This window comes from Taeniopygia guttata, chromosome 29 (assembly GCF_048771995.1).
Source record: "Taeniopygia guttata chromosome 29, bTaeGut7.mat, whole genome shotgun sequence".
Lineage (NCBI taxonomy): Eukaryota > Metazoa > Chordata > Aves > Passeriformes > Estrildidae > Taeniopygia > Taeniopygia guttata.
The window spans coordinates 3,599,421-3,610,415 of NC_133054.1; the positions used below are offsets into that span (position 1 = coordinate 3,599,421).

Sequence of the window (10,995 nt, forward strand, 5' to 3'; positions counted from 1 at the left end):
ACCGGGAAGGCTCCCGGGACAGGACAGCAGGAAGGGTCCCGGGACAGGACACCGGGAAGGGTCCCGGGACAGGACAGCAGGGGGGATCCCGGGCCGGGACACCGGGAAGGGTCCCGGGACAGGACAGCAGGGGGGTATCCCGGGCCAGGACACCGGGAAGGCTCCCGGGACAGGACAGCGGGGGGGTATCCCGGGCCAGGACAGCGGGAAGGGTCCCGGGACAGGACACCGGGGGTATCCCGGGACAGGAGTCCTAGGGATTCACCACCGAGAGGGGCAGCAGGGGCCCAGCGGGGACCGGGCGTGGGTTTTGGCTGCGGGTCAGGAAATGCTCGCGGTACACCCGGCTTGGTCCCCCCGGCGTCACTCGGTCCCCTCCCGGTTTCCCGAGCCAGCCGTTAACCGACACTGCTCCCCATCGGGAAGGGCAGAGCCTCGACATCCCGGGAGGAGCCGCCTCCAAGAGGGGCTCCAAAAAAGGGAAGGGAAGCAAGAGATGGGCTTTGCCCAGAGCCTGGAATCTAAGAATTGGTCCCAAAACTGGACCAAATCGGTCCCCAGATCCTTGGAGAGGGTTTGGCAGCAGCAGTTCCTCCTAAAAACAAGCTCGATGTGAAACAAGAGTTTCCCAAAACCATCCGGAGACCACCCATTTATTGAAGGTCAGAAAAGTCAAGTCTAAAAAAGAAAGGAAATAGGGCTTTCCCAAATATTCAACCCAAAGCCTGGCAGGTCCCCTGGCCCTGGGCTGAGGATCCAGGAGAAGCTGCTTCCAGCTCAGCTGGGAACAGCCACGTGCCAATGGGATTCCCTGAAGAGCTGCCCCAGGCATGGTGCCTACAGGACCAGCCTGGCACTTTCCCATCCCAGATCCCACTGGGAATGTGCCCCCCTGCCCCCAGGGTTCCGGTGGAAATCCACGGATCTACAGGAAGGGAGCAAGGGATGGAGAGAGGATCCCAAACCAGAACAGCTGCAGGGGCAAGGAAACAACCCATGGGAGGGAAAACAGCTCCCATCACCTTGGGATTCCCTCAGCCCCACCACATCCCTCCATTCCCCAAAAACTCAACACCAAGGGCTCAAAGGGAATCTCCCCAAAAGTCCCCCTGGCCTCTGCCACAGCCCCTCAGAATTAAAAGGAACCAAACAACTAAGATATAAGTTAATGCTTAAATTATTTGTAAAACATCTTAAATTTTCTGTGACATATTTTAAATATCCCCCATGTTCCCCAGCGGGGGGGTCAAAGCCCAACACTAACTGGGAGCCTATGGGGGGAAAGGGAGGAATAGAGAAAGGGTTCCTTATCCTTTCACAGCTTTAACAACTAAATATCAATAATAAAAGTTATATCATAATAAAATAAGTTCTTCGTGAGGCAGTGGAGATCGAAAAGCCCTTAGAAAAGCCCCGCAGGTTTGGGCTCGGGCTCTGGACTCAGTAGTAAAAAGGGGGTTATTTGGGGAGGGGAGGCAGCGGAGGGGGCGGTTCCGAGGGCAGGGGGGGCGGTCGGGGCTTGTCCGTGTTGGTGGCAGCTCTGGAGCTGCTGGAAGCCCGGGGGTTCAGGAGCTCGTATGAGTGGAATTCGAAGGCGGGGGCCTGGGTGGGCTGCATGCCCTGCGCGCTCAGCAGCGAGTGCAGCATGTTCACCGTGTCCTGATAGTCACTGGCCTGGCTGACGTTGTGCCCGTTGGCCCCCGAAGGCCCCTTGTCCGATTTGTGGGCGCCCCGGGCTTTGCTGGGCTGGGATAAATCCGAGCTGTGCCCAGGGAGATGGGCAGCCCCGGGAAGGTGGGAGTACGGGAACGGCACTCCGGGGCCTTTGGAGACTTTGCCCACCTTGGGCTGGTGCTCGTGGGGCATGGCCGGGGGCTCCTCGGGCAGGGGTCTTTTGCGGGTGGGGGCGAGAGGCCCGTAGCCCTTGTGGGGGGCGGCGGTGGCACTGGGTTGGGCGCCGTGTTTGGAGTCCCCCGGGCGCTTGGCCGCGGTGCTGGGGCCGGCGCCGAGCTGGGCGTGCAAGTGTTTGTGCGAGTGGTGGTTGTGGTGGTGGTGGTGGTGGTTGGATGAGTGGCCCTTGTGCTTCTCTTTGTACTCCCGGCTCTTCCCGCCGCTCTCATCCGTGGAGCCGTGTCTGTCTCCGGGACCCGGCACCTTAATCCGCATCTTGATCTCCTCCTGCTTGGAGGGGATCGGCCTCTCCCCGCCTCCCCCCGCCGCCGGGATCCTCATCTTGAGAGCTTTGTCACCCTTGTCGGCGCCGGGCGGGCGCTCGGGGTTCTCCGGCCCTGCGATGGGGATTTTCAGGACGATCGGGGAGGGGTTGCTGTCCTGCTGCCCTTCCCTCTCCCGCTGCTGCTGCACCAGGAGGTTCTGCGCGGCGTAGGCGTACTGGGAGCGTACGTTTGCTTCCATGTTTTCCAGCTGCCGCTTCTGTGCCGCCAGCTCCTCGGCGTGCTTGGCCCGGTATTCCTTGAGGGACACCTTGGCTGAGGGTGCGTTCTTGGTGCTCTGCTTGGGGTAGGCAGCACCGTCCTGCTGCGGGTGCTCAGCGGCCGACGTGCTCTCGCTAGTCCTGTGGATGTCCAGCTTGGCCGGGGGGTGCCAGTGATCCGCCTGGGACGGATCCGCAGCGCTCGGCTCCCCGGGGGAATCGGCCGCGGCCGGGAGCGCCGGCCCCGCTCCGGCGGTGGAGGATGTAGACATGCTCATAAGCCCAGCGATGTTCATGTCCGAGCTGTTGTTCCTGGAGATCATGTTGAGGATTGTCTGCTCTGACAGGCTCTCGTCGTCGCCGTGGTCGTCGGTTTTGGATTTCCTGGCTGCTTGAGAGGCCTGGAATTAAACAAATCAGCGAGTGTTTACTTGGGGTGTCGCTGGTGTAATCCAAGAAGCTCACCACGACAGTCCAAGGTCTTCTTTACAGACAGATCCACTTTGCTCCCATCCCTCTTTGTGGGAAAATTCCCAACCCCTGGAAGCAGGGCTGCTAATGCAGCTGGAAAACCAAAGTTCTGCACAAGTTAATTCACAACAGATGAAGCACCACAAGCACCACACACAGTATCTCAATTCCACAGACAACTCCCTCCATTGCTGTCCTGCATTGCAATTCCCAAAGGAATCACAGCCTGTGTCCGAGGTTCTTACCCGCCAGTTCCGGATCCGTTTCAGTCGGCTGGGAGTTTTCTCAAGGATTTGCAGGAATTCATGAGTCAGTTCTGCAGAGGAGACACAAACCCAAGCGGGAGGGTCAGAGCAGCCCCAGTCCATCAGGACAACCCCCTCATCTGACAGATGGAGCTACTGGTGGGATGGAGCTGTGCCAGGAGGGGAATTCTGACAACTGGAATCACTGACCCGTTCAAACTCATTTCTCTGTGCTGCTACAGAAGCCGCTGCTGCCCTGGAAAAGCTCAGCAAGCCCTGAACTCCTGGAGCCCGTGAGGTGGTGTCGGAACATCAGACCCAGGACCAGCGATGCCAAAATCATTTAAGAGCCTTTTGCAGGGAAGAAACCTCGCTCCCAAACTTACCATCTAAGAGCTCCAGAGTTACAGTGCCATCAACGTATTCCCACCAGTGCTTGCCGTCCGTGGAGACTGGGATCTCCCAGTTGGACCACTTACAGGCCAGGTGGATACAGACGCAGGCCACAACGGGCGGGGTGTACTGCAGGCTGAAGGTGGTCAGGTGCAGGCTGACGTCACCGGGAGAGAAAACAAAAAGCCATCAACTCCCACGCCTGAGCTGCAGATCCACGCGGGACATGGGGGGAATGTGTCCCTCTGGACCTCCCCGGAACGACCCTCAGGCACAGCCAGCTCCATCCTGCTCCAGCCCAGTGGGGCTTCGCGACCGCTTCGCTTGTTCAGGCCTGCTTTGCTACAGGGAATTTGGGTTCTCCTCCTCCACCAGTTTTTGTTCACGGTTTTTATAGAGGTAATTTGGGAGCTTCTCTGAGAGGGAAAGCCACTGGGGACCTGCCAGGCCCACCTGTGCTCTGGAGAGAAACTCATCCTTGTTTTGCTACAGGAAATTTGGGATCTCCTCCAAAGGAAGAAAATCAGCGCTGAGGTCACCCAGCAGCCTCTGCTCTGAGGAGAAACTAATCCTTGTTTTACTACAGGAAATTTAGGATCTCCTCCACCAATTTCCCTGTTTATTCCTGTTTTGATGCAGGAAATTTGGGATTCCCCTCCAAGGGGGAAAAGTCACTGGGGACCAGCCCCACCTCTGTTCATGAAGAGAAATTTGTTTTTCTGCTCATCCCTGTTTGCTACAAGAAAGTTGGGATTTTCTCAATCCCTGTTCATTCTTGGTTTGCTACAAAAAATTTGGGATCTCCTCCACCAGTTTCCTTGTTCATCCCTATTTTGCTACAGAAAATTTGGTATCTCCAAGGACAAAAAGTCAGTCCTGGGGTCACCTGCCAGCCCCACCTCTTCTCTGGGGAGAAACTTCCAAGCACAACTCCCAGATGGCATCCAAAGAGCAAACCTGCCCTTTTCAGCTTTAGCAAGGCTATAGATATATAAAATATTTTCATGAATAAATTGATTTTCCATGTGGCCATGAGTGCTGAGAGGTGTGGGTAGCACCAGGAGAACTGAGGGACTAAAGGGTCCTGCAGGAACACCAGAGCTTAAAGAAACACAGAAGCGAGTCTTGAGTGTGGGATTTGCCCACTCCTGAATGGGCCCTTGGGGAATTCTGCCACCAAGCCCCCACACGGCACCATCCCCTCACCACCTTTTTCATCAGTGAAAAGTGGAGAGGCTGAAGTTTGGCATCTACAACCAAAAATCCTCAAGTTTCGTGGATACTGGGTTTATTCAGAGAAGTCAAACCCAGGAAATTCACAACCTTGGGAGAGCAAACTCAAGGACAACAAAGAGCCTCAACTCTGCCCCGGAATGACGCCAGAATGAAATCAAAGGGAACAGAAGGATAAATCCAGTTCATCCCAGAACTGGCTCTCTCAGGCAAAACCAAGCCTCTTCTTCACACTTTCTGCCTGGATTTCCCTCAATTACAGCCTTAACTCCTAATCCCATGGCTTTGAAATTCTGGCTGCAGGGATAAAACAGGTTTCAGGGCTGTGTTTATCCAAACATCACCACCAGCACATTCCCGAGGCCGGAAATCCACAGGGTGCCCTTTGGAGCCCGAAACACCTTCAACAAACAGTGAAGGTGATCAGGGAACACCTCCCAGGTGGAAAAGGGAAACCACGTGCCCAGACATTCCCAGACAGAGCTTGGAGGCATCTCCAGCCCTGCAGCTTCACCTGTGTTGGCACCTAAACCTCTTTTCCCTCAGTAATTTCCCAAAACCTCAGTGTTTTCCACGTCTACGATTTTGTCTGTTCCAAACGTGAGCTCCATGATTTGTCTGAAGCTGATAATCCAGGAAATTAAATTTAGAAATAATCCCAAACAAAAGTGCTGGCATCAAGCTGGCAGTGAAAATTTAGGGACAAAACAAATCAGAGAAATGATCTGGGGCTGATTTTAATTTCCACTGAAAATTTAGGGACAGAACAACCCAAATGAAGAACCTTGTACTGATTTTTCTTTCCTGAGAAAACTTAGGGGTAAAACAACCCATACAAAAAACTTGGGGTTGATTTTTCTTCATTTATGTCCCAAATCAGCTTTTTTTTCAGGGTACAAACCTTATTTGTGGAAAATTTCCACAGCACTTTGTTGAAAACTCTCCAACACCCCAAAGCAAGCAATAAAATTTATATACTCATTTCCCCTCCACCTTTTTGATTTGTTTGGGTTTTTTTTTGCAAACTTTCCCAACTAAATTCTCATCAAATAAGCAGTGAAGCTCTGAGTATCCCATCTGCCTTATTTTCCAGCCTGTTTTACCCAGCAGCTGGCAGGAAAAATGGCTGGAACCCTTTCCTAAGGCTCTTCCTGTGGGATTCCCAGCTGCTCCCAAGGCTGAACAATGCCTCTGGGGCCACAGGCAGCAGATAAATTATCAACCAATTATAAAATTATAAAATAATAACCTGTTTGTAGCCATGAAATAGGAAGTTTGTGCCAAGTCCTTGCTGGCTGCAAAAAAAAAAAAAGTAAAATCAGGGTGTTATTTGCATATTTTCATGTTATTTTAATGCAAGAACCATGGGCCACCCACAGATTGACCAGCAGGCCACAGCCAAAAGGATTTTGGGAACTGCTGTTCACTGAGAACTTTGTGTGGTTCAGAAGAGCCTGAACCATCTAAAACTGCCTCTATTTTGAGAATCAGAGGGATGGATCAGCTCTCCTGGGAGGAAAAGCTGGGAGAACTGGGATTATTCAGCCTGGAGAAGGCTCTGGGGTGACCCTCTTGTGGTCTTTTAGGTTCCCAGAGAGCTGAAGTGGGATTCTGGATGGGACCTGGAGTGGCAGGACAAGGGGAAGGGTTTTTCACTTGGAAAAGGTGAGAATAAGATGGAACATTGGGAAGAAATCCCTCCCTGTGAGAGTGGGGAGGCCCTGATTGTCCAGAGAAGCTGTGACTGCCCCATCCCTGGAAGTGTCCAAGTGGAAGTTGTCCTTCCCTCCCAACCCATTCCAGGGTTCTGGGAAGCTCTGGAGCAATCCCAGCCGGACACTCCCCCATATTTTCCTCCCAATTCCCTCTCACCTCGGACAAGCTGGGTGCACTTCACCACGTGGGTGTGAGGATGGTCAATAGTGATCTCAAACCCTGGAAGGAGACAGACAAAGGACCATCAGAACCAGCAGCACAGCCCTGGATCTGTGTTTCCTGCACCCCTTCCCTCCTACAGCCCTGCTTGGAGCCAGGCAGGAATAGAGGAGCCCGTTTTTCCTGTATCCAGAAGCCTCAAGTTCTCCAGCTACAAACCCAGAAGGTCTCTGCTGCTGCCAGACCTCCCAGCTTCTGAAAGGCCTCACTGGAAACAAAACAACTATTAAAGATTTTAAAAATAGCAGGACAAAGCCTCTTGAAGCAGCTGGGAGGAAGGCAAAGACAATGGCATTTGCTCCAAGGAATTTCTCTCACCCAAAAAGCTGAGAGGAAGCAGATTGTTTTTCCTTTAAATGGGCCTAAAGCATTGAGGACAACTGAGTTTAATCCTCGCTCCTGCTTCCTCCTCAGTTTGGGAATTCTGTTTGAAAAGGAAAAAAGGAATTCCAATTGGTCCATGTGCACAGCAGACCTGCAGAACATTCTGGGAGCACTGGGGTGTTTAAAAAGGCCTCTGGAGAACTGAGAGGCAGCAGAACGGGGCTTGGTTTAGCCACAGGCTGGTGGCCCACGGCACCTCTGCCCCTACTGAAGGAGGGACACGGAGTGTCTGCTCTGAATCCAGTCAGGAATAACAAATCCTGCTATTTTGGAGGGAAAATCTACCTACAAACTGCCTCTGAAACAGAACATTCGTTAGTGAACACAACTTTGAACAGTACATTTGATAAAGAAACACCAGCTCCACCAGCCACAGCCAACCGTGGAGACTCCTACTTCCAGAAACACCCACAAAATGTTCCTGGTTTGTTGAGTTCTCAGGACTTTCCCCCATTGAATTATTTTATCAAAATATTCACTTCTAACCCATTTTTTAAGACATCTCTCAGAACAAACTGCTTCCTGCAACAGAACTGGAGCATTATGGCCTGGAACTAGATGGTTTTTAAGGTCCCTTCAAACCCAAACCATTCCATGATTCTATGACTGAGCTGGAAAGCACAACCCAGGACAAGGGCCAGTGTCCAAAGCAGCACAAATCCTGGTTTTTTTAAGGGGAAAAAAAACAAAAGCGAAGTGACAAACCACACTTAAATCTCTCAGCACTTAGCCTGGCACAAGTTACACCTGAAAAATTGATGTTAAAACAGGAGTCGAGCTGAAAAACAGGGTTTGTTGTGTGGACTCTGTGGAAGGGGTGAGGCTCTCCAGCCTGTGGAATTCTCCTGGCTCTGGGATTTGTGTGGCAGTCCGGCCGCTTCGAGGAACTTACCCAGGGTCTGTAGGATTATGCTCTCTAGAATGACCAGGTCTTGGGCTTGTTGCAGGTAAGCCTGGGGTTGAGAGGACAGGCAGGTTACTCACGGAGAGGCACTCGGATCAAGCCTGCACATTCCTAACACCCTTCTCTCCAGGGCAAAAACGGGAATCTCCCTGCACGGGGGGACTGGCACAGATTCCCTGGAAGTGTTCGAGGCCAGGCTGGATGGAGCTCAGAGAAAGCTGGGCTAGTGGAAAATGACCCTGCCCATGGCAGGTGGGTGGAATGGGATGGGATTTAAGGTCCTTCCAACCCAAACCATCTGGAGAGTCTAAGAAAGAGGGGTCAGAGTGTTTGGGGGGGGCCCTGGGTGCTGGTCCCCCACACTCCTGGGGTGGCACATGAGCAGTGCAGGAATCACCTGCTTTTCCTGCTGTTTTTTAATTTTCTGTAAGTTTCCCTGGAAAAAGCTGCCCCTTCCAGCAGGACTCTCTGCTCAGCTCCAGGTAAAAGGGGCTGTCTGGAGAGATGAGGGACCAGCAACGTTTTTAACCCACTGAGACAGATGCTGGGACAAACTGCTCCCACAGTGGAGCTCCTCTGCTCCACACCCTCCTCGGCAGCGCTCCAGGGACACAGGCACACAGCACACCTGCATCCAGGTGTGCAGCAGAGGAGAAAAGGCTTTGCACACAAGGGGGAAGTCCAAATCTCTCTGCTGCAGGAGAGGCTGGATGGAGAAGCTGCCCCTGAGCACCCCGGGAGGGTGGATTCCAGGTGCCATTCCTGCTCCTCAGGCCTCCAGCGCTCACAGCACAACCCAAGGCTCGCTCCCCACATTTACCTCACTCTTGGTGTCCAGCAGAGGCTCCTGGGGGTGCAGACAGGCATGTGCCACCTTGATGACGTGCTCCAGCTTCCGGGGCTGCTCCTCCACCTTGGCTGCCAGGAAAAGTGCTGCTGGCACCACCGACTGTGGGGGGAAACGCTCTGTTTGCTTAAAAAGCCACTAAATTCAAGATTAAAACAAATAAACCAGGTGGATTCTCAATATTCCTTCAGGGAATGAAGGCTGTTCAAGTCTGACCACCACCAGGAGAGACAAAAGGGTCCCTCTCCCTTCCCAAACCTCCTCCCAAGGTGGGTCCTCCTCCCAGGCAGCAGCAGGAGTGGATTTTGGGGGTTCCCAGCACCCCCCACCCCCCAGATCCCAGCACTTACATTCCTGTGGAACTGGGTGAAGGACTGCACCATGTAGAAGCGGTGCATGTACACGATGGCTGTGTTGATGGTGAGCTGAGAGCTGGGAATGGGGTTAAGGAAAGGCACAGAGACCCCCAGACAGGTCCAGGGGAGCCACTGGGACAGAGCCCACATGCCAACAGCACCAGGACAGGACAGGCTCTCCTCACTCCCAGGGCAGGCCCTCCCTGCACCCCAGCACAGCTCTCCTCAACCCCAAAACGGGCTCAGCACTCTCCACAACCAAGCTGAGCCTTCCCAACATGCCAGGAGAGCTCTCCCTGCTCCCAAAACGGGATCTCCTCGATCCCAAACAGGCTCTGCTCTCCCTGCTCCCCAGAATTCCTTACTGACAACCTGGCATAGCTCTCCTTGCTCCCAAAATCCTTTTTGGGATCTCCTTGGTCCTAAAATAGGCTTGGCTTTCCTGGGCACTCGTGGGCTGAGTCTTCACAACACCCCAGCACAGCTTTTTCTACTCCCTCTTTTTGGGATTTTCTCAATCCCAAAAGGGGCTCGGCTCTCCCCACTCCCAGGCCGGGCCTTCCCGACTCACCAGCACAGCTTTCCCTGCCCGTGAAACGGGATTTCCGCCACCTCGAAACGGGCTCGGCTCTCCCTGCTCCTGCTCTGGCCGTGCCTTCCCGGCTCCCGGAATCTCCTCGATCCCAACGCGGACACGGCGCACCGGAGACGGGCCCGCCGCTCCCTTCCAAGCACCCCGGCACAGCTCTCCCCTCTCCCGGGCCGGCCAGGCCTGCCCAAGCCTCTCCAACACGCCAGCACAGCTTTCCCTGTGCCCGAAACGCCATTTCCCGAGCGAAAAACGGGAAAAGCGGCTTCTCCCCGCCCCGAGAGCCGGGCCGGGCCTCTCCGACACCCCAGCAACGATCTCCCCGAGCCGGGGCCGCGCTCTCCTCGATCCTCACAAGACTCGGCTTTTCCCTCACTCCCTCCCGGCTCACCCCTCACTCCCTCCGGGCTCTCCCCGCACTCCCTCCCGGCTCTCCCCGCACCCGGCTCACCCCTCACTCCCTCCCGGCTCTCCCCTCACTCCCTCCCGGCTCTCCCCTCACTCCCTCCCGGCTCTCCCCTCACTCCCTCCCGTCTCTCCCCACTCCCGTCTCTCCCCGCCCCGCCCCGCTCCCACCCGCGGCCTAGCGCGGCCTAGCGCGGGCCGGATACACGTTGAGGCGCTGCCCCATGTCTTGCAGCAGGTTGGCCGCCTGCTGCCGGTAGGAGAGCTCCTTGTCGGGATCGAGGCCGGCGCGGCGTGAAGGGCTCCGCTCCAGCTGCTCGCGGCTGAAGTACCAGCGCCGCCCGGGCCCGGCGCCGCCGCCGCCGCCCGCCGAGGCCTCCATGGCGGCTCTGCGCCCGCGCGGGGGACGCGGCGTGCGCACGCAGCGCGGCGGCGCGATGACGTCACGCGGCGGTTGGGCGGGCGCGGGGGGAGCCGTTGGCGGCGCGAGCGTTCCAAAGCAGGGAGGGACGTTGAGGGGGCGGGGACTGAGAGAGAGGCCCCGCCCCTCCCTGGCTGGCCCCGCCCCTCGCGGACTCGCCCCGCCCCCGCCGCGCTTCCCCTCACGCCGTGAGGGGCTCCGGTTTTTTAGGGGGTCCCGCAACGCCCCCGCACCTTAAGGCGGCCCCTGTGGCCCCACCGCCGGCTCCTCGGCTCCCTCTTCTACGCACTGACACCCGAGGACTGCCGGTGTGACACTACACCCTCCTCACCGGGACCTCAGTGGACCCCTCCGGTATGTTCCCCCCCCACCACCACC

General features: G+C 55.6%; 1 protein-coding gene across 3 annotated transcripts; it reads right to left on the minus strand.

The window, feature by feature from the left end:
• Window positions 1–1,161: 1,161 nt before the first annotated feature.
• On the minus strand, window positions 1,162–10,682 carry CCNT1 (cyclin T1). 3 transcript variants are annotated; one of them, XM_002199891.5, is made up of 9 exons: window positions 10,403–10,682; window positions 9,197–9,278; window positions 8,820–8,948; window positions 7,988–8,048; window positions 6,649–6,711; window positions 6,026–6,071; window positions 3,537–3,700; window positions 3,151–3,221; window positions 1,162–2,835 (listed from the first exon to the last, which is right to left on the minus strand). In XM_002199891.5, exons 1-9 carry the CDS (start codon window positions 10,576–10,578, stop codon window positions 1,459–1,461), a joined length of 2,169 nt encoding a protein of 722 aa, XP_002199927.3. In that variant the 5' UTR covers window positions 10,579–10,682; the 3' UTR covers window positions 1,162–1,458. The 3 variants fall into 3 exon arrangements, with proteins under 3 accessions (XP_002199927.3, XP_072775840.1, XP_072775841.1); XM_072919740.1 differs by lacking the exons at window positions 1,162–2,835; window positions 3,151–3,221; window positions 3,537–3,700 and adding an exon at window positions 4,540–5,073; XM_072919739.1 differs by lacking the exons at window positions 7,988–8,048; window positions 9,197–9,278; window positions 10,403–10,682 and having other exon boundaries at window positions 8,820–8,884.
• Window positions 10,683–10,995: the final 313 nt, after the last annotated feature.

Excerpts from the sequence above, each read along its gene's own strand:
- CCNT1 (XM_002199891.5), bottom strand. The coding sequence starts at position 10,578 with ATGGAGGCCTCGGCGGGCGGCGGCGGCGGCGCCGGGCCCGGGCGGCGC. Across the intron at positions 8,049-8,819 it reads TGCTGGACACCAAGAGTGAG|GCTTACCTGCAACAAGCCCA; the intron begins GTAAATGTGGGG and ends TCTCAACCCCAG. Across the intron at positions 3,701-6,025 it reads TATTTCATGGCTACAAACAG|CCTGCACCTGACCACCTTCA; the intron begins GTTATTATTTTA and ends CGGTGACGTCAG.